General features: G+C 33.5%; 1 protein-coding gene across 2 annotated transcripts in view; it reads right to left on the bottom strand.

Moving 5' to 3' along the window:
- Positions 1 to 1,951: 1,951 nt before the first annotated feature.
- Positions 1,952 to 24,459, bottom strand: part of PTCHD4 (patched domain containing 4) — a 293,634-nt gene continuing 271,126 nt past the window's right edge. For both annotated transcript variants that reach the window (XM_074310691.1, XM_074310690.1), the window contains one exon: positions 1,952 to 7,011. In XM_074310691.1, the coding sequence (XP_074166792.1) occupies positions 5,378 to 7,011 (1,634 nt within the window). In that variant the 3' untranslated portion in view covers positions 1,952 to 5,377. The remainder of the gene's footprint in view (positions 7,012 to 24,459) is intronic.

Genomic DNA, 24,459 nt, shown 5'->3' with positions numbered 1-24,459 from the left:
TCCAGTGTAAAGCTACTCTTATTTGATAATGCCTTTGGTGCAATTATTTTGAAGTCAAGTCCCAGAACAAACATGAATTCCTCCTGTCCATGCTCACTTCACTGAGATCACTTGCAGATTTCTACTGGGGGAGGTTTACTTTAGAATTGTGACATGAAGAGTGTTGTGTTAGCTTTCTTTTTTAGATTCAAGATGAATGACTTCAAATAATTATATATCCAGTACAAAGGTGTTTTAAATCAATCTCCTTAAATTTGTAATTTTTTCTTTGGTGATTCAGAAAGATTATGTGTTTAATAGAACTGAAGAGATCTTCAAAGACTTTGGAACAACTGGCCATTTTTTTTTTATGCAAGTGAGGGATGGGGCACCAAACATCTGAATCTCCAAAGGATAGCATTTTATCCCCAACTTTAGACCATTACTTTCTATGTTCACCTTGAGAGTACAGCATGGCATAAAAAAAAACAAAAAGAAATAAAAATCCAAAAATTTGCCTACTTTCCTCTGGCTTATCACAGAATTTGTCAGAAGTCCCAACAGGCCAGATTCAATCCTGAGAAAAAAATTTCTGAGTGTTGTAGGTCAGTAATTCCTAAACTAATTGACCATGAAACAACTTAAGGCTCAGAATCAATTGCCAGGATCCATCAAATCTGATCTCCTATCAATGTGAATTTTGAAGCAGTATAGTATAACACTAACACAAATTGGAATCCTAAAAAATTCAGAGTCAAATAAATGAAACTGAGAAAAAATATGTTGGTAATATTATTGAGACATAGGGATGAGGCCTGACCTATATGTAGTTTTATTGATATAGTGAAATCTTTGATAAGGAGACTCCCTCTCCCTATGTAGGGTGATAACATTCTCTACAATTCATAGACCTAGGGTATTGTCTGTGGGAAATGAAAGCCAGTCTGTTTCAGAGGCAGGATTTAAACCTAGGTTTTCCAAAATCTAGGGCCAATACTTTATTTACTCTGACACATAATTTCTCTTTCTGGTACACATTTTAAATAACTAATAATATCCATACATTTTCCCAAAAATCTTTTTTTTTTAATAGCATGTTTGACAGACTTTTTCTCCATGAATTGCAGTTTGAAAAATTTTGCTAGTAGTAAACTATTTTTGCTAGTACTAGTCTATCATTGGATAACATAGAGGGCAATCCTTTCCCCCTCCCCCCCTAGAGAACATTAAAGGATTCTAAATACTTGAGACCAGAACTTGCTGCAATATTCATGAATGATATGGGATTAAAAAATTAGAAATAACCCTGAAAATAGTGTCTTGTAAAATCTGTGCAGTATCAGTAATAATACATGCATAGTGTCGTGCATTCACAACTATTTTGGTCATAAAATCATGTCGATGTATTTAGTTTACTTACAATTTATAAAAATAACACCTAGGAGTAATTCTGAATGGCAAAGATTAATCTCTATCTCTAAGCATAAGCCTTAGAGGAATAGATTATTATGGGACATTGCAATGGGTAATTACAAAATGGACAGAGCTTCCACTATAGCCTCCTGAATTTGGTGTGCAAGAATGGCTATACAGATTTGCTTTGACCTATTAAAGTAACTTAGGAGCATCACTTGTTACAAATAATTCTATTGCCTAGCATACAGGTTACAACCTGGGTTTTGTGGAAATGACCAAGGATGAGTTAGGCAAGGTAATGGATAACACTAGAGTCTTGCTGATATATGATAAAAAAGGATAAGCCTTTTGCTCTTTTTAGATAGCCACAGACAATTTTCAAGGAATAGAAGAGCAAAATGCACCATTCTTTAAAACCAAAGATCCCTAAAGGAACATAAAATTGGGGAAAAAATCTAAAACTTTTATCCAAATCCATTAAACAATAAAATAAATTCTTTTTTTTTCCTGGTTAATGAAAATTTTTTTTTTTGGTATCAGTGCATACTTTAAAAGTAGTGAAACTCATTTAGTATTTTGTTAATGAGATGGTAATAGCTATGGGAAAAAAGTAAATCATATCTCATACAAATTAATTCCCAAAGAATTTCTTTTTTTTTTAACCTTCTTTAAATGTTGTCCCATACTCTGTGAATTAAAAACAAACAAATGGCAAAAAAAAATGACAAACTCTTACTTTTGGATAACAAACTGAAAAGTTTGAGAACCAAGTCCTCTTGGACTGACTGGAACACACCACTTTTGAAGATTGGGAAGATAATTTTCTTTTCATATCTTCTTCTCCAGTAGGATGACTGAGGATATCTACTGGCATCACATAAAATTATTAGCATGAACACCATTTGTCAGATAAGTGTAACCAAAAGGAAGTACAATCCTGAGAAGACAAAGAGACATCCATGCAAGCTACACAAAATGGTAAAATGTAAAGGAAAGATTATGTTTTCATGTTTGAAGATCTTTTTAAGTACCCAGAAAATAAGACACTTTATAAATCTCTATTTCCTAAAATAGATGGAAAGAAATAATAATTGGTCAGATTCTCTTGGTGCTTAAGTTTCTTCCTAGGGCTGAGTAAGACACAGGGAGTTATTCTAACTCTTAGAGCAAATGATGCTATTTCAGTAAATTATTGCTGCAGTGTACTAAGGGCCCCCACTTTGCTCTGGAAGAGCTAATGTACCTCCCAAAGTGTCATCCAGGTTTTGACTTAAACAATGACAGAGAATCAGACAGAATTCCGAGGCTACAAAATTTTGAAGGGATGAATACTATTTTTTCCTCTTATTCTTCTGAATGGAGGAACTTATATGTTGAATTTGGCAGGATGGAAAACTGAACACTGAATGGAGATAATCATAAATATTCTTTGCTCCTAAGATCACTAGTCTTCTTTGCATATAAAGTTTCTGCTAGAATCTGTGGTGGAAGTCATATGAATGATGACCAAAGGAAATAAGTTTCTTCAGAATAGACTAGCCCCCTTCCCCCTCAAAAGATTGGATATTTAATATCTTCTCTCAGCTAATCACCTGCCTTATTTTACAAATAAACCAGAGTTGGGAGAAGACATTGGAAATGGAAGGCAGTTCATGATGACTTTTGCCACCCTTCCATCCCCCAATCAGGAATGGAATTTTTTTTTTTTAGTTTTTTAGGAATTTGCATTTCAGATGTGCAGCTATGATGTAGAGGTTTTGCCTCCTCCCATCATAGTTCTTCAAGAGGCCAATGGCTTAAGTACCTTTAACATGAATCCACAGATAAAGCAAGTAACATAACTCTACTTCTAAATAATTTTTTTCTAAATATTGACCTCTACAATCTGTGCCTTTACAAGTATGATCTGGAAGACATTGTTTGTTCCTTTATTAGAAACTGGGTGTACCCAAGGAAGGAAGAAGCAAACTCCCCTCATTAAGCTTAATTTTTGCTTAGAATTTTTTCTTAACAGATAGATACATATTCATTTTAGAAAATGTTCTCTTTCCCCTTTAAATCCTGAGAAGAATTTTTCTTGTCAAAGATTGGCATTCACCAATTGTGAGTGGTGCTTCATGAGTTAGTTTATCAACTTCCTTTGAAAAGGCGTCAGCCAGGATTGAGTTCTAAGGTAATTATCTCCATGGCTCCCCCCTTGTTTTTAGCTGCATAATACCAATTAAAGAACAGATGCAAACTGGCAGGATCCAGCAGCCTTGTCCCATACCAGAGAAGGGAAGTACTGTATGATGTCAGATGAGATGGGAGTTTGCTCAGTCCTGCCTAAATCAGATATCACTTTGCTACAGGGAATAGGGCAAAAGGCATCTTCTAGCAATCTCTTGTTATTGGAGGTGCAAAGCTAGCCCAAGGAAGCACATTGCAGATTCAGTTCTGTCTGCTCGTGAGACAAGCAGCTATACACCTTTTACCAAATGGACTTCTCCACTTCATGGAATCTCCTAAAAAAAGTAGGCAACAGCCTTGGCCATCTACCACCTGAGGAGATCTGTGATCCCCTGAGAAAGTGGCCCATCCGAGACAATTTACAGGTAACAAAGATAATGATATTGTAGGAAGCTATAAGATGGTACTAAAATAGGTATAGTGACCATTATCATAGTGACTGTAGTCTGGTTAAACTTCACATTCACATTGATGCAAGGTACATACTAAAGTTAAGAGATATTAGAATATTTTATGCTAAAATTCAGTTAGTAGGCTCATGATGAGTGGTGAAGGTCCATTTTACTCTACTTTATAGGTTGCCCAGTTTTCTCTCTCTTTGTCTACATTTACTATCTATATTTCATAGCAGGACAGCTTTGCCATCTAGATCAATGAAGACATTATAATTGTGATCTACACACATTCACACATACACATACACACATATACATATGTTATGGTCCATATAAAGAAACTGCCCATTTGCAGATGTTATACCTATCTGTAAATGGGCAGATCACCTTGCCCAGAGGAGGAAAACCATTTAAAGACCATTAAAAACCATTAAGACTATTAGCTCTGTTTTGGGATAAGAAAAATAACAAAACCTCTGACCAAGTGGGTACTGCCTTTTTCTAGTATCGGAACACATTTAATATAAGGTTTTCAGAAACAGATTGCTTCACAAATGCATTTTAATGTATTCATTGTTTTGTTTATTCTGCTTATCACAAGTCAGAGGTAACTCAGAATATATTGATAATTCTCCTTCGAAGTATATTAACCTTTCAGCTGATTTTGAATGGCTCTAACTGATTTTCTATATTTGGGCAAGACTAAAGTGGACAGTTGCAGAAAAGGCCAGCATATCTGCAAATGGGCACTTTTTTCCCATATGGATCACAATATATATTAAATACAAATACATGTATATGTATATATCATATATATACATATAAACATATATATATATACACAGACACAGAAAATGAATTGGGAAGTCCTTTGGTTTAGACTTAAGTATCTACTTCCCAAGTGCATAGGTTTCCTTTGACTAATCTGTTCAGAAAACAAATGTGAAAAGTGCCATGGCAATTTTGATAATTCCTTCTTTTCCCTCCCCTTCCCTTTTTAAATGCTTGCCCCAACAACAACAATTCTAAGTCTTTTCAAAAATAACTTTTTTGACCTTCCATCTTATATATTACTAATTCACAGATTCTCTTGCAGAGCTTCACAATTATTTCCAGAAACTAGTCTATAATGAAGACCAAGATTCCAAAGAAAACTCCTTTTCTGAAAACAAATAAAAACCTCAACTTATTTCCACCCCTCCCCAGAAAAAGCTGGCACTTTGATGTGTTGTAACTAATCCACTCTGAATCTGGCTTGCTTTGTTACATTTGGCCAGCCCAAGCAGCTGAGGTCTGAGCTTCCCTGCATCTCTGTGCGACATTTGGGGAAAAAAAATAATTCAGTTTGTCTAAGCTTCTCAGACAGTTGTGACGTGATCAGGATTCTCTTGGATTTCTATGCACTCAATTTCTTCCCGCTCCTTTCGTTTAGCACGTTTCTTTTTCTTGTGGTGTTTTTTGGAGGGGGGGAAGAAAGTTAGGAAAACAGGTAAGATAACGAAACAGTGCAGAAGCGTGCAACTCCCAGTGAGCAGCAAGCATTTGAACAGTGTGAAGGTCAAGTTTGAAGGCACAAACAGGAGGGGGACCAACCCAATAAGAAAAGAAGTAACATTTTGCAAAATGGCTGTCCCATGCTCTTGTAGGGAACTTTTGATACACTGAGTTCGGGTGTGCTCAGTTGCTAATACAAATGTGTAAAGCAGGGGTGCACAGTGATCAATGGAAAAATTTAAAGTGTAGATAAGGCACAAGATAGAAATGCAATCCATGTCTACGTTCCAGAGCGTCATTAAACCCAGAACGCCCAGCTCTATTGAGGTGACACTGAGAATTAGCCAGAAATTTCCCAGAGGATGGATCACTAAGAAGAAAGTTAAAATTAACATTAGTAGGACTCCAAAGCCAGCAATTAGGACAGGCATGGTGACAGACAAGCCATAGTGATCCATGAAAACGAAGGAAGGATTGAACACAATGAACCGAATGCTCTTGGCCAGAGATAGGGGCCTGAGTTTATCAAGTACTTGTATTATTTCCTTCTGCTTGTCTCTGCTAGTTCTGGCCACCAGATACAAGCGAGAAGCAATGATATTGCTTTCATCTCCTGCCTTGGAGAAAATAATATCATTTCGGAAGTGCTGGAACTCTGACTTTTTTAAAAAGGAGTTTTGCAGGACACTTATAAAGTCACTCTTGTTACTTGCGCTGATGTTGCTGACTTTCAGGAATTGATAATACTGTTCAACCCAAGACACTGCAGTGAAGCCACTGCAAAGTCTTCTTAAGTCTTCCTGGACGGTGCCATTCCAGTACTCAAGAGGCTCATATACGTAGAATCCAATGACTGGACTGTAATTGCTGAAGTACTCTTGCTGCAGGATGGCATAGGAGACGCTTGGGGAGTCACTGGCAAGCAGGCTGATGATGTTGGCCCCATCACTGATTTGCAAACAGCCCATAAAGGAAAAGGAAGCATAAATGAGATAAAGGATGACAACAAATGGCTTCACATAGATATTTGTGATCCATTCATTATAATGTTCTCGGAGAAAATGCTGAATGAAGTGATTCTGGTAGGGGTTGGTCTCATGATGAGAAGTCTGTTGATGTCCATCACTCATCACGGTCTGGAACCAGACAGGCTTACGATCTAGGTATTCTGCAGAAGGAATTTTGCAGCAGAAGATGCTGTGGTAACGGTTTTGCTCTAGTTGGCCAGCAAAGACGAGGCAGGAGCCAAAGAAAGAGAAAATGTAGAAGTAGTTCAAGAGGATGGAGACACACATGTTCTGACAGAAGACCTTCACGGCCTCAATGTTGGTGAAAGGGCTGGCGCCCATACCAAACGTAATGAAGTACAAGGAGCTGGTCATGGTGTAGGTGACCATCACATCAGAATAGGCATCTGCAACCCTGTCTTTGAAGGGCAGGTTCTCTCTGGTTCTCCGCCATCCTGATAGAAGCTCAAATACTCCCTTTGTTCCATGACCTACAAATAACAATACAGAATAAATGAATACAAATTCTTATTCTGCATTCAAAGGCTCTCAAACTTTTGTTGCTTATGGTGGAGTATTATTCTTTGCCATGAATACTCACTGGGACATTGACTGTTTAAGATGACAATACTCTATAGGAGAAGTAGGAAACTTGAACATACAAATTGCAAGTATTAATTCTAGGCTGTTAGTGGGAAACTCACATATATATCCAGGTGATTGGAAGTATAAGTTTCATACAATTGATGGGAGCTCCTAGTGAAAATAATAATAATAACCAGAATTTATATAATGCTTTAAGATTTATGAAGCATATTGCAAATGTTCTCACTTTCTTATAACAGTCATGGAAAGTAGATTATATATTAACTATAGATTCCAAATATTTTGGAGCATACCTGGTATATTGTAGAGTATATTTCTTAAGAACCTTGATGTAGTTTAGATCAATTCTTGGTGGACTGGCTATGCTCAACATTGAGCTTAGGCAGGAATATGTATATACACACCCATGCACATCCCTTGAGCTTCTGGGTTCATTCCTCTTAGAAATCCTACATAACTGGTTATAGATTTTTGGCTTGACAAAAAAGTCTCTAAAAGTTGATATACCAAGGCAAAATATGTTTTGTATCTGATATAGCATATTTAAATTTTGGGGGACTAGGTTAAAGAGAAGATTCTTTGCCTCAAATGTTACCTAATTTTAATTGCTGAATGGCTATGGTCTCAGTCAAACTGTTGAACATCTTAATTTAAAAAGACCAATGTCTCCCATTTCATCCAGGGCCATGTGCAGTCATCTTCACCAATATCATGCCACTGGACCCAGATGACCCTGGAAGTCACCAAGGCAGGTGATCTTGTCCAGCCCTCCCTCACTTAAATTCAATTCCCTTGCACTTCATGGCATCACCTCCCTGATGTCATAGTCCTCTTCAAGAAGGAAGACAAACAAATAACAACAAATTCCAAATTTCTAGAACTGCAGGTACAATGAAGTACTTATCTGTTCTATGTTTTTGATACTTCCAGTACTTTCACAAACTTTTTGGTATGTCTAAGAAAGTTATTTTTTCCCCTTCCATACATCTTATCTACCTAAATAGATTTTGAATTCCTTGAAAGAGAAAATAAATGACTATCTTATACTTTTTTTCATCCCTTATAGTAATTAAATAGTGTTGTGTGGATATAAGGTACATGATAATAACAACTTTGCTATAACACTAATGTTTGTAAAGAATTTTCCTGAAACTATTCCAGTAAAGTGAGTAATTTCTAGTATTATAAACTCCCATTTTTCTCATAAGGAAATTAATCCTAAAAGAAATTCCTGTCAGGATTTTGAGGTGGATAGAAACTTAGGAATTTTCCTATCCAATTTCATAATTTTACCTAGAAGGAAACTGAGGCCCAAAGAGGAAAAAAAAATCTGCTCAAAGAGATATGAATGATAAGTGGGGGAGCTGAGTTTTAAATTGAGGTCTTCTATTTCCATATCTATTTCCAATCTTTATGCCTAGGAGTAAGTAGTTCTTGTTTTAGAACTAGGATTTCAACCCAAGTCTCTGGACTTCTAGTTCATCACTCTTTCAACTATACAATGTTTTCTCCCTCAACCTATCTTTTCAAAGTTGGATCATATGAAGGATACTACTACCAGATATGCTTCATTTAGGAAGCTGCAAGGTGATGTTAATCATTTCAAAAAAGATTGAAAATATCCAAATTTCCATTTTTTTTCCATAAATGCAGAAAACTGAGTGGCTGACAAATTTCCAAATCCTGACAGTTAGAGGGACAGGTTGTAAGCAACTCAGATCTACTGCTTGCTTTATAACTATCAAACAATGTGGAAGCAAATACAAAATGAATACTTTCAAATGACTGATAGAAGAATAACGAGTCTTAATGGAAATGGAATTTTGAAATAAGGATAGTTTTGGGGGAAATATAATGAGTTCAGATTTGTACATGTTGAGTTTGAGATATTAAATTGATGGGCCAACACATTTTTAATAGCTACAGTACTTTCCATAACAACTATACTGTGTAGTTTCTATGACTCATTTTAGTCTATATCTAAGTATTTTATTATTCTTTTTATAATTTTTTACCTTTGAGGAAGTAATGATTCAACATTGTTTTCAGTAGAATGTGTACACGCTTAATACACACATTTATACATATTTGTATTGAAATAGTAAGAAATTTTAGGTAGATTGGAAATATATCCTCTATTTAATTTAGGATAGCATTTCAGACATCTAATATCTTAGGTGGGGAAGTGGTGTTTGGGATACCATAATCACCACTACAAGGCTTTAATTCTACTTTTAATTCTATATGAAAGAAAAATTTAAGGTCATTTCCCTGGCATTTGCAATAAAATTGACATGTTCTAGGAATGCTAATTGTCCTTTGTTTTTTATGTTTAGTAAAGATGATTTCTTCTTTTCTTCTCCAGAGAGATTGTTATGTATCCAATAAGAGAAAATCAAAAGTATAAATGAGAAACTCAAGGAGCATGAGAATTGAAAAAAGGCTATTGGATTTGGAAATTAGAAATTTGTGATTTTAAAGAGAAAAGTCTCAGTTAAATGATGAAAGTAGAAACCCAAGCTATAAGAGATTGAGAAGTAAGTGAAAAGAAAGTGGAGACAATGAGTGTAAACAGGTTTTTATAGGATCACAGGATAAGACAATCAGAGCTGGAAGGAACTGGAGGTATCATATAATACAATATTTTCACTTTACAAATAAGAAAACTAAAGGTTAGAACAATTGACTTGTTTAAGTCACACAGGCATTAAGTACAAGAACTGGGATTTGCATGCACAACTTTTGATCACAGATTTATAGTTGGAAGTGGCTTCAGATTCCATATGGTCCAACATGATCATTTTACAGAAATGGAATTAGGGATTAAGTGACTTGTCCAAGATCATGCAGATTGTAAATGGCAGAATCTGCATTTGAATCCATGTCTTCAGACCCCAAATAATGAATATTCTCCACTGGAGTTTGGCTGAGAAGGGAACGAGAATTATATGATTATAGCTTAAGGAGATGATATGTGAATTCAAGATTGAATTCATTAAGGATGAAGGAGAAAGCCAACACATTAGAAAAGATTTAAATTTGAGAGAGTAAAGGGTTGAATGTAAGAGTAATTTTCCAGAAGAAGAGAGAAGGAATTGAGATCAAAGGTATAAATTGGCCTTGACAAGAACTATCTCTTTATTGAAGGGTGGAGAAAAGAAGAGAATGGTGGTGAAATTAGGAGATATTGATAAAAACAAAAGGAGGAACTGATTGCTAAAGAAGTGTTAAGTATCTTGAAAGATAATGACCATTTCAAACTAATATTTGTGAGGGAGAAGGAAAGGAATGCCAAGACTAGTTTCAAATAAGTGAAGGAGATTTTCAGAGAGAAGATTTCAAAGGGAACAAAGAAGGGATAGATAAAATCCAACAAACTGAAATTCTATAGGAAAAGAAAACCCAAGAGAGATGGAAATTTTTTAAGAATAAAATCTGAAAAAGTTACCTCCAGAGATAAATATGGATATATAAAGACCTCATTAGCAAACTTAGATGTTAAAAATACAGATGAAAGCAAGGATAGATAATGGAGAATCAATACAAAAATATGGCAAGATGCTATAAAAATATTTAGTAGCTTAAAGTGCAAAACTCAGTATCAAGGAAAGTTGTATTGGGGAAAAAGAAGAAGATAAAAGAAGGGATTATTCATAATTGGAATAGATGGGATGATGAAAACTGATGGAGAGAGTAAGAGCTGATCAATTATTATTTTTGGATTATGTTTTTTACCTGCCAGGGAAAATGTTCTTATAATATTTGAAGTGGAAAGGGCAAAACAAAAATGCTGAATGGTAATTGATGCCAAAGATAAGAAGATAGAGAAAAACTTGCTGCCTTAGTTAAGTTCCAAGATACTCATTCCAGATAAAGGCTATTTTAGGTATTGGCCTAACTGAAAGGTTTTATTGCTGAATTTTTCTCAATAATCTTTGATAGATTGTGAAAAAAAAAATGTACTATACTAAAAAAATGAAGAAAATCAAATACTCTAAAATTCAAAGCAGGGTCAGTAAACTTTTAATTCTGGTAGTATTCTAGGATATATTATTAATAGGATGACTAGTGAACAACCAGAAAAGGAGACAGTAAATATGAATTTATTTAAAACTGAGCAATATGGTTTTACACATTGATATATGTGTTAATTAGAAAAAAGAACCAATTTTCTTTTTCTGACATGTTTTAGATTTGTAGGACTAAGTGAATATTAAAGATACAATTTACTTAGACTTTAAGTACAGTTTTTGACAAAGACTCCCATGGTTTCATTGCAACAAAAAGAAATGGCAATATAAGTAAGTGGATTTGTATTATACTAAAATCAGAGTAGGTATTGATGACTATATAAAATTAGAAGGAAATTTTTTAGTACAGTGCTCAGGAATCTGTGTGTAGGCATATGTTTCTTAATATTATTATAAATACCTTGGCAGGCACCAAAGAAATATTTATAATTCTTTTAGATGACCAGAAGCCTGGAGGGATAGTTAAAATTCTCTGTGACTGTAACAGTAAAAAATCTGAATAGCCAAAATAGTGAATTGTATCAAAGAAGATGATAGGGAATAGGGAGAAACTTAATGAAAACTTACATTTAGTTTCACAAATAACACTCAAAAACACAAATTGGGGGTCAATATCACCTAATCTGGAAAGTTTTGGGGGTTTCAAAGTATTGTAAGCTTAACATGAGTTAAAAGTGCAGCTAATACATTTTTAGGTGTCAATAAAAGAATCTTAGTGTTCAGAACAAAAGGTAAAGAGCAATGACACCAAGAAACAGACTCTGGTTGTATTATATCTGCATTTTTTCAGTGAATTTTGAGTAATGCATCTTATAAAGGATGTTGATCAGCTAGAGATCATCCTTTGTGTTAAAGGACTAGAACTTTATTTGGATAAGAGGAGATTATAGCTGTCCTTATGTATCTGAAGGGCTGTCACATAAAAAATAGGTTAGAGTTGTTTTGCCTGACTCCAGAAGAATTGGAATAAAAAAAAAAATAGAAGTAGAGAAAATGCATTATTTAGTCTTGATATCTGGAGAAAACACACATAATAATCTTCCGACTTCCTTATAATTAGAATTATTCAAAGAACTCCTCATCACTAGAAGAAATGGAACAAAAACCAAATTATTATTTCTTAGGTAGAATTTTGGAAGATATTCTTGGTCAAGCATGATCTCACTTATATGAAGTAGAATCTTAAGTCCCTTTCAACTTTGAGATTTTGTGACTCTTTGGGACCATGGGCTAATTCTTGTCCCTTCATTCTTCTCTGAACACATAAAGAAAAGGTTGAGGACAGAGGAAGGGAAAAAATGTTTCTTCAATATTCTTTTCTTTATCTGAGACCCCTCTCCCTAATGAATCTGCAAATTATCATGTGCTACATATCATATAGTGACTTTCAAAGTGAATGGAAATCTTCATATTGTGCTGCTATTACACTTCACAGATACTATAGAGAACCTTGGAATCCTGTGAATGGACACAAGCCATTCTTGGGCTGCTCTCCAAGAATGCCATTAAGAAGCATATTTGACTGAAGAAAACAGAATGACTCACTTTCTCTGGTTCCTTGGTGCAAAGAAAATGTACTTCTTTGTGTCATTTAGCTAATGGAATTATGGATTACACTCTTCAATTTAGTGCCTTCATGGCAGTCACTTAATAAACTAGACAAGTCACAAACTTCCTTGAATTTCTTTCTTTCTTTCTTTCTTTTTTTAATTTATGGTAAACATGGCTAGACTTTTTGAGCTTCTTCCATTTTTTTGATTCTGGTAACAATGTTAATTTTTTCTGATTAACTAAACTGTTTGATAAAATTTGTATAAGAAAACACATTAGAGCCTTCTCTGCACTCTTTTGATAAAATAGCCTGCCTTGATATATTTGTCTAATGAATGAATGGATAGAAAAATATAAATGAATGGATGGATGGATGGAAAAAGTTCTTTTAAGTGATACTTGAACTGAATCCAAGATAGACTCACTTTATCAATTTCAACTCAATGCACAACAGAGGTTCTACTTTATCTTATAATTATTTCTGGTTATATGCATGTAAACTCCATTGTGGGCACTCATTAATAGGATTTGTTACTATTGGTTCATGATGAAAATTAGGTGTTGATAACTGATTTTTTTTATTATATTCCTAAAAATATATTTATTATTATATATATGTCCTTTATTACATTATATATTTATATATTCCTTAACATATTGTTATATATAATATATTAATATATATTTATTATATTTTTCTTTATTATATGTTATTATATATTCCTTTATTATTTTCATGTGACTGCCCCAGGCAAGTAGCCTAATTCTTTCTTTATACTCATGGGCATGGCTTCTTAAGGTCAGTGATACATAGGGTTCTACTGGAATAAAATAAAGCAGAGAAGAGCAGGAGAAGCAGGCTATCAATTCTTCTTTATGAAGAAGACAAGTGCTAAAAATCCATCTTTTGAAAGTTGGCTCTCTCTCCATAAAGCCAGAGAAGCTTAGAAATGGAAAGGATCTTTGAGGTCATAGGATTATATAAATGTACAGCTAGAGAGGGTCATAAAGATCATTTAGTCTAAGAGGTGGGACAAGTATAATCCAGAGAAGTGACACCTCTTATTTTCTTCTTATTAAATACTTCTTTCTTACACATGACTATTTAGTTAGGAACTACAGACATTTATTCTACTTTTATTTACAAAATACTCATGAATCACTTTTATATTTGGTTGCTACATTTGTAAAATGACAACAAAGTATCTAGTCGATATAGTTTATTAGAATATAAAATGTAAAATGACAACAAAGTATCTAGTAGATATAGTCATAATACGAACCTAGAAGTACAAAAGATAACGATAGTGTTTGTTTATTTTTTATGAGACAACTAACAATATTTATATACGAAGAAATATACAAAGAAAATTTTAGCAGTTATCTTCTTCGATAACTTTAAGACTGAGTATCATTCCCATTTTGTGGATAAAAAAACTGAGATCCTGCAAGACAAATGATTTCCTTAAGGTTATAAAGATAGTAAAAGATAAGTGGGATTTGAACCTAGATCTCTCATACCAAGAAATCTGTTTTCAATCATTCCAGGCAGCTACCCCATCTATTTACAATGCTAAGAAATCTCCAACTTGTGGAGCCTGAAGAATTTCTGTTTTCCATAACTAAGTTGCTCTTCTGGTTTAATAGAGAAAGTATGAGGGAGAATATCAGTGAGGGGACTTAGCTCTTCTAAACCCAAAACTAATGTTCTGTTTCATATGTTCACTACTTTTCTACCTGTGAGATCACCTAATTTTCCATAATAAACAGAGTTAGATCATGCCCATTTATCCCTTACCTTCTGGCATTTTGCCTGGTAGAATGAAATAGAAGCATGAAAAGGATATTCCATTTGCTCTATAAAAACAACCTGTTCTATTGATTAAATATTGGAATGTATCCACTACTGAGATCTCTGGGTACCAGTTATCTTAGCCACACTATAATTAATTTAATTTTTCATTACTTCATAACCAAGATGAATTTCTCCCTCATCTCAGCATATATTTTAAATGAACAGATGGACTTAGACTGCATTAAAATTATCTAGTGGTTGACAGCCATTAGGTTTAAAAAAAATAATTACATAAAACATTCTACCTTGCCTAAAGAATTTTCACACTGGAAACTTTTATCATTAATATCCAGTTGCCATTAGGGTAAAAATCTCCCAAATCTGTTACTGTGTTGGAGTCAGAGGTCTATTATTACACTTGATTGTTTTTTTAATCTTGACAATTTTCAGGATTTAAAAAAGATTTTAAAGTTAGAATGAACCTCCTGAATAGAAAGATACCTCCCTTAAATGAGTGTATTTTATGGTATTGAATTCTGAATCAAATTGTCAATATTCTTCATTATCTTTATACTTCTTCTAGGTTCATATCATGACTATTCCTATCCAATAGATACTTTGTTGTCATTTTACAAATGTGAGAACCAATTATAAAAATGATTCATAGGCATTGTGTAAATAAGAAGAGAATAAATGTTATCTATAGTTCCTAACTAGTCATGCCTAAGAAAGGGCTATCAAACTCTGCATACACCTTTGATTCAGCAGTGTCTCTATCCCGAAGAGATCATAATAAAGGGAAAGGGACCCACCTGTACAAAAATGTTTATGGCAGCCCTTTTCATAGTGAAACTGGAAAGTGAGTAGATGCTCATGAGTTGTAGAATGGCTGAATAAGTTATAGTATATGAACATTATGGAATATTATTGTTTTATAAGAAATAATCAGCAGGATGATTTAAGAAAGGCTTGGAGAGACTTACATGAACTGATGCTAGGTGAAGTGAGTTGAACCAAAAGAACATTTGTATACAGCAACCATAAAATGTGATGATCAATTCTGATGGACAGAATTTCAACAACGAGGTGATTCAGGCCAATTCCAATAGATTTAGAAAATTCTGTATCCAGAAACAGGACTGTAGGGACTGAAAGTGGATCACAACATAGTATTTTCATCCTTTTTTATTGTTGTTTGCTTGCTTTTTTTCTTATTTTTCTCTTTTTTGATTTGATTTTTCTTATGCAGCATGATAAATGTGGAAATATGTATAGAAGAATTACACATGTTTAACATATATTGGACTACTTGGTGTCTAGAAGAGGGGGTGGAGGAGAGGAGGGAGAAAAAAATTGGAACACAAGGTTTTGCAGGGGTGAATGTTGAAAACTTTGTACATATTTTGAAAATAATAAAAAAAAAACTATCATTTAAAAAATTAAAGAAAATGGGGATTCTAAACCTAGAATAACAACAACCTATCACTTCAAGATTATTATTGTGAACTTTATTGGATCCATATCTTCCTCTTAGATCCTCTGAAGAACACAAGAAAGTTTTTACTTTTCATAACTAATTGAATAGGTATTTTCCATTTCCTTCAGCACATTTTTGATCTCTAATTCTTTTTAAAAGATGACTATTCTCTCTGTCTTTGTCTCTGTCTCTCTCTGCCTCTCTCTGCTCTCTCTGCTCTTTCCCCTATATCTTTCTACCTACCTACCTACCTACCTAAAGTATCTCTGGGTTTTGGGTACTGACTTAACAGGGGCAGTTCCAATGAACATTTGCATGGGTCACTGAACTTATGTTGATTTTCAGGATGTTCAGCTAACCAATATTAGGAGTACTAACTCATCTTCATGACAACATTGGTCTTGATTGAATATGTAGTTTCACTGATAGGTGTATATAACCACCAGCAGAACTGATGCACTGATCTCAGTGGAATTGGCTCATGGTACTTGTCCATTTACTTAAGACTATTAAAGCCACATGGTAACAGACATTATCAGAATTAGTAGGTATATTCTATACCATAATGGTCATCATTTCTATATTTCTAGTCAAGAAGTTCATGAATTCTTCTGGTATAGGAACATGATCACGGGACTATACTGATAGTAGTGTGTTGAGGCAAAATGATCAAGTCTTTGGATCTTTGAATTCACTGTTGAATTCACCCTTTGTGTAAATTATATGTTCTTTTACCATGGATAGAGGTTTTAACTGATGGATTAGGACAGGCATTTAATCATTAATGATCCCAGGAGAGATGTGTGTCAGATAACTTTGGATTGTCAAAAAATATGTAGTCAGTTATGGGGGGGGGAGTAAGGGTAAGTCTTTCATTATATGTGACAACTAAGATAGGTCAATAGATATGGTGAGATGACTCCTAATATTGGGTATAAGAATGTTATTCCATCTTCCATAGGCATACAGGGAGTACAGATTGACTGAACTATTAAATAATCAAAGGATCATAGTTCATAGTTAGAAAGGTCAAAGGGGCTTTGACATACCTACCTACCTAAACCACCTAATCCTAAACCTACCATCGTTCTTATACAGATGAAATTACAGAGGCCTAGATATGCTAAGGATTTGTCTAAGGCCATACAACTAGTTTGAATGGAAGTCAGAACTTAAATTCAAATTCTCTGGTTCCAAATCTAGCATTCTTTCAACAGAGTCTAAATTGCTTCTAGGCATTTACTGGCCTGGAAAGAATCAATTCTTAACTCAGTGCTAGAATGAAATTCAGACCTGAGAGGGGTTCTCTGTATAATGATAGTAAGATCTAGGGTTACAAAGCATTTTAATTAAATTTTCTCATGGCAGGAGATATTATTAATATCCCTATATAAAGATGAGGAAATGGGTCAGAGAGATAGTGATATGTCCCTGTAATTTTAAGTAGTATTTGAAAAGAGTTAAATCCAGGTCTTCTTAACTCTGAGTAGAGAACTTGATTCACTATATCACACACACTGTCTTTGGAATCAGAAAGACAAAAAAAAAGACTTGAATTTTATTCCTGCTGTGAAACTATAGGGCAATAACTTAACCCCTCAGGGCCTTAGACCACTGCCTAAGACTTTAAATTATTGATATGTTGTCTACCTGCAATTGTGTAGGAAATTTTCATACAAGAATGAAATCAATACATTTATTTCAGAATTTAGATATTATGAAAATCAAGTTCTGTGGGTTGCATCGAAATGTTTCTTAATCATAATTTAGAGAGTGATTCTCTTTTAAGTTGTTTCTATGGCTGATTGAAATTGATGGAAGTGATCAGCATTGAACTCAAGATCTCATAAGCCACAGCTATTTTTAGAAACTAGCACCAAAGAGGGAAATTAATCTTGTGTTTTAATTACAGTTTTCTGAATATGCTGCATATGCAAAATAGATTTTCTCTGACATCATTCATAGGCTCTATATAACTTTACTCACTTTTTATTTTAAGATGTGGCTCAAACTTTAAACTTGAGTTATTGATCCTTTCTAGGTCTAGCAGGGAGCTGACACAGGGAAATATTATCCAGAGGAGGGCTAACAAAAATCTCTTGCTAGAATATAAGTTGTATAAGAACAGGTGTTTAAAACACCTTCCTTATTAAATTGCTATATATAGGGGTAGAGCCAAGATGACAGAGTAAAGGCAAGAGCTCACCTGAACTCTCCCAAATTCTTCTCCATTGAATTTTTAAATTACACCACAAATAAATTATGGAGTGGAAGAAGCAAGAAAAAATGAGGATGAAAAAAGTTCTTAGAAGGTTGGCAGGAAAGGTCTGTCTTATAGAGTGTGGTTGGGCCCACAACACAGTGTAGTAAAGATATGTGATAAGGCAACCAACAGGTCTTAAATGCACTTCTAACAATAGAAGCATCAGCAGTTTGAGGAGTTCTCAGTCCACAGACTGTTAAGGAGTCAGACAACTAGTTGTAAGGACATTACAAGGGACCCTTTGCTGGCACTGGGTGCAGGACCCAATTATTCTGGGTCCTAGGCAAAAGGAGTGGCCTTAAGGGAGCAGAATTTCTGGTCATGGTTTCAGGGCACAAAAGAATTCACAACGTTACTCACAGAGGAGCAGAAGCATTGGTCTAAGACAAAAAGGAGAACCAAATTCCTGAGGTTCCAGGTAGAGGAGAAAATATTGCAAGCATCCAGAAAAAAAGTAATTCAAATATAATGGAACCAAAGTCAGGATAATAAAAAATCTAGCATGTTTTACGTTAAAGAATCAGAAGGCTTGGGACATGATATATCAGAAGGCAAAGGAGCTAAGATTATAATCAAGAATAATCTTCCCAGAAAAATTAAGTATAATCTTTCAGGAGAAAAGGTTGAAATTTAATGAAATAGAGGGTTTTAAAAATTCCTGATTGAAAAAAAAAACTCACCCAGAACTGAATAGAAAGTTTGCCTTTCAAATATAAGATTCAAGAGAAGCATAAAAAGATAAACAAGAAGGAGAAATCATAAGGATTCAATAAGGTTATAATGTTTACTTTCTTATACAGGAAGATGATATTTCTAATTCCTAAGAACTTTATAATTATTAGGCAGTACACATAGACAGAGGGCATGAAAGAAAATTGACAAAGGGAAATGGAAAGTTAAAATGGGAGAAATGATTATACTTAAAAGGAAAGGAAGAACTTTTAAAATGAAGTGGAAGATTATAGGAGGCAGGCAACACTTGAATATAACTTATTATAATTGGCTCAAAAAGGGAATAACATACACATTTATTTGGGTATAGAAATCTATTTTATTCTACAGGGAAGGAGAAGGAAAATGAAATAAAAGAAGGGGGGACTGATAAAAAGGGGATAAAATTAGTGAGAAAGAAACCCCTCCCAAACAATACTGTGAATGTGAATGTGAATAATTCACCTATAAAATGGAAGGAGATAGAAGAATAAATTAAAAGCCAGATTCTGAAAATATGGTGTTGACAAGAAGCACACTTGAATCAGAGAGACATATTACCATATATAGTAAAGTTAAGGGGAAAGAGTAGAATCAGTGAAGTAAAAAACAAAAAGCAGAGATAGCAATCATGATTTCAGAGAAAAGAAAAACAAAACCTATTTCTAATTAAAAGAGATAAGCAACAAAGTTCTTGTTTTTGTTTTTCTTTGCTTAAAGGTATAATAGAAAATGAAGTAATATCATCACTAAACTTATATGCATCAAATGAAATAACATCCAAATTCTTAAAGGAAAAGTTAGATTCAATTCAATATTGTACTAGAAATGCTAATTATAGTACTAAGATAAGAAAATGATATTGAAGAGATTAGGCAATGAAAAAATATTACTCTTTGCATATGGCATGATGGTATATCTAAAGAATCCTAGAATAACAACTAAACAACTTGTTGAAATAATTAACTTCAGTAAAGTTTTCAGGATATAAAACAAACCCACATAAATCTTTAACATTTCTATACTAACAAAGTCCAGCAGCAAGATATAGAAATAGATATTCCATTTGAAACAACTGCAGAAAATATAAAACTATTGGTAGTCTACCTGTTAATACAAACATAGAAACTATGTGAACACAATTACAAAATGCTTTCTATACACAATAAGACAGATCTAAACAATTGAAGAAATATTAATTGCTCATGGATAGGCCAAACAAATAAAAAAAAGAACAATTCTACCAAAATTATTTTACTTACTTAACCAATCGAATCACCAAACAATTTTTTAGAACTAGAAAAATCATCTGAGTCAAATCAGTAAGAACACAAGTCATTCTCCAATTGAAAGCAGTTAAAGAATATGAACAGGCAATTTTCAGAAGAATAAATTAAAGCTATCTATACTCATATAAAAATGTTCTAAATCAATGTTGATTAGAGAAATACTAATTAAAAAACTCCTAAGTACAACCTCACACCTATCAGATTGTCTAAAATGACAGAAAAGGAAAATTACAAATGGGGTTTATATGGGGGAAAATGAAATACTAATATATTGATGGGAGAGTTGTGAATTATTCCAACCATTTTGGAAAATGGTTTAAATTTTGCCAAAATGGCTATAAATCCGTGATTACCCTTTGGCCCAGTAATATCACTACTAGGTCTATATTCAAAAGAGATCACAGAAAGAAAAAGAACCTGTACATATCAAAATATTTATAGTGGGCTTTTTAATGTGCTGGCAAAGAATTAAAAATTGGGGGGAAATGCCAATCAGTTGGGGAATGGCAGAACAAGATGTGGTATATTGCAATGAAAGAATACAATTTTGTGCTATAAGAAATGACAAACAGGATGGTTTAAAAAACCAGGGAAGATATATGAACTGATGCAAAGTGAAATAAGCAAACCCAGAACATTGTGCATACTAACTGCAATATTATACCATGATCACCAGTGCATACTTTCCTATTTTTAGAAATACAATGATCCAATATGATCCTAAATGACTTATGATTAAAAATGCTGTCATTTTCAGAAAAAAAGAACTAATGGAGTCTGAATACAGATTGAAATATGCATTAAAAAAACCCACAAAACTTTTTTCTTCTTCTTCCTCTTCATCTTTCCATCTCCTTTTCCTTCTCCTCCTTCTTTGTCCTCTTCCTCTTTTTTCTATTTCCTTCTTCCTCCTCCTCCTCCTCCTCTTCTACCTTATTGTTACCATTTTCTTTTGTAACCTGGCTAATATGGAAACATGTATTGTATGACTGCATTTGTATAATCTATATCAAAGTGAGTGATTTCTTGAGGAGGAGGAGAGGAGGGAGTGAATGTGGAATTCAAAATTAAAAAAAAAAAGTTAAAATTGTTTTGACCTATAATTGAGAAAAATAATAATAAAAGAAAAATAATTGTAATATATTATAGAGGAGAAAAGTCAAAGTTACTTGGCTGCAGGACTAGGCTGGAGACTCTGGACTCCAGAATCCAGGAAACATCTTTGGCAAGCTATGTGGCAGCTTAGGACAAAAAGGCCAATTTCACATGTCACTTCTTAAATCTTGAATTACCTAGATTTTCTGCCTTCTCTGCTAGAACTTAGTTTGTAATTACCAGCATTCCATTTTATATTGTGCTCTGTAGAGAAAAGCAAAAAATATTACCCAAACAGTCATTGCAGTATAGTGCAGGGCAGTGCAATGGACCATTAAAGGTGGGACCCATTTGGCAGCATAAAGGAAACTATTTAGTTCAGTGAAATCAATAAACTGTAATTAGAGTCCTCCCAGGAATTTTTGCTTAGGGGTTAGTATTAAAATTCAAAATTCTTGGAGCATATGATAGCAGGTAATAACTATGACTTATTTCTGAAAATCATTTGACTCTTTTAATTTTCTCAGGGTCAATTGATTCATTTATTTCTTTGAGTTTTTTCCTGGCTTGGAAAGGTGTATCACAATTTACATTCCACTGCAATAGCCTTCAAAAACTTAAGTTAAATTCCATGTAATTGGCTTTGGAAGATCAATAAGTTCAATATATCTAAACATCAAAATGACATTACTCAGTATGGAAAAGTGCACCAAATACAGTGTGAGAAATTCTGTATTCAAATTCTAGCTCTAAAAATTATTGATTATGTTATAATCAGAAAGACATTTTAATTCCCATGAACATCAGTTCCCTTATCTCCCAAAAGGGGAAATTAATAGTTGCTCTATCTAATATACAACTTTGTTTTGAAGAATATGCTATTCAAATAGGAATTTTTAGTATTTATTTTAATGATGCTTAATGAATACCATTAAAGAATTATATCATCTTTTGCAAGGTTTTCTGATGTAAAAAACAAAACACCAGACTACCTCCACACACACACACACACACACACATATATATTAGTTTCTATGACTTCCCCAACACAATTAATATTTTGATAATAGATTAAAATGAAATTAACCTAAATTAATTATTCACCTTCACAAAGTAGTTAATTTGTATTTTACCATAATACCTGAGATACTCTCATTTTAATTTTATGGGGGGAAAATATGGAAGTACAATTGAGTGTATTGAATGGCGACACCATGGAGTAATCATTAATTGCTTAAAGTTATTTTGCAATAGATTAAGTTTGCAATAGAATATCTCAGGGATACATGATTTAACCTGTTCTGTTTAACATTTTGCATACATGCACAAAAATATATGTTTGTGAGTATATGCATATATGTATTTGTGTTATATATATACATATATTCATATCTGCATCTATATCTATATATGTGCATAGATACATACACTTTGGATAAAAGCATAGATGCCATGCTTATCATTTATCAAATTGGAAGATGACACAAAGTTCACACTTGCATAATAGAACCAAAATACAAAAGGATCTTGTCAAATTAGAAACAGGTTCAATGAAAAAATGTGAATTTTATGAGAGATACATGTAAAGTCTTAATATTTAAAAAAAAAGCAACTTCAAAGGTAGAAAGGGGAGAAAAAACAAGACAGCAATTCATGTTAAAAAAAAAAAAAGAGCTGGAACTTTTTGTAGGGAGAAAACTCAATGTAAATAAAATATGTGATACAGTATCCAAAGGAGTCAAGATGACTTGCACTGATTCTACATTGAGATACAGAAGGTCAAGAATGAGAATGAACATTTCTCAAACAAATAAAATAAGATCTAAACAATTGGAAAAATAGCAATTGCTCATAGGTAGGCTGAGTTAATATAATTAAAACAACATTTTTGCTTAAATTAGTCTACTTGTTCAATGCCATACCAATCAACCTGTTAAAAATTATTTTATAGAGCTAGAAAAATAATAACAAAATTCATCTGGAAGAACAAAAATTCAAATATGTTAATGGAATGAATGAAAAAAAAATACAAAGGATGGTGGCTTATCAGTACCAAACCTAAAACTATATTATAAAGCAGCAGTTATCAAAACCATTTGGTATTGGCTAAGAAATAGAGTGGTGGATCAGTGGAACAGGTTAGATACACATGACACAATAATCAATGACTACCGTAATTTAGTATTTGATTAACTCCCAAACTCTGGCTTCTAGAATAAAAACTCACTATTTGACAAAAATTGCTGGGAAAACTGGAAAATAGAATGTCAGAAACTTGGCATAGGTCTACATATCATAACTCCTATCAAAATGAAGTAAAATGCGTATATGATTTGAGCATAAAGAGTGATATCACAAACAAATTAAGAAAGCAAGGAGTAATTTACCTGTCATATCTTTGGAGAAGGGAGGGATTTATGATCAAAGAACTGGAGGACATTATGGAATGCAAAATGGACAACTTTGATTACATTAAATTAAAGAGTTTTGCACAAACAAGATTAAAAGGGAAGCAAAAGGATGGAAAATTTTTATAGTCAGTGTTTTTGATAAAGGTCTCATTTCTAAAATACATAAAGAACTGTGTCAAATTTACAAAAATACAAGTCATTCCCCAATTGATAAATCATCAAAGCATATGAACAGACGATTTTAGATGACAAAATTAAAGCCGTTTGTCATATGAAAAAAATACTCTAAATCATTTTTGATTTGAGAAATACACATTGAAACAATTCTGAGGTGCCACCTCACACCTCTCAGGTTGGCTAAGATGATAGGAAAACACAGTGATAAATGTTGGAGGGCATGTAGGAAAACTGAGACACTAATGCATTGTTGGTAGAGTTGTGAACTGATCTGGAGAGCAATTTGAACTACATCCATAGAACTATAAAACTGTGCATACTCTTTGACCTAGCAATGCCACCACTGGGCAAGTACCCCAAGAAAATCATAAAAGAAGGAAAAAGACCCACCTGTGTAAAAATGTTTGTAACAACTCTTTTCATGGTATCAAAGAACTGGTAAATAAGGAGATGCCCATCAATTAGGTAATGGCTAAATAAATTGTGGCATATGAAGGTAATTGAATATTACTGTTCTATAAAAAATGAACAAG

The sequence above is a fragment of the Sminthopsis crassicaudata genome, chromosome 4 (genome assembly GCF_048593235.1).
Source record: "Sminthopsis crassicaudata isolate SCR6 chromosome 4, ASM4859323v1, whole genome shotgun sequence".
Lineage (NCBI taxonomy): Eukaryota > Metazoa > Chordata > Mammalia > Dasyuromorphia > Dasyuridae > Sminthopsis > Sminthopsis crassicaudata.
Note: the sequence above shows the minus strand (reverse complement) of the source record. Positions and strands in the feature narration are given on the sequence as shown.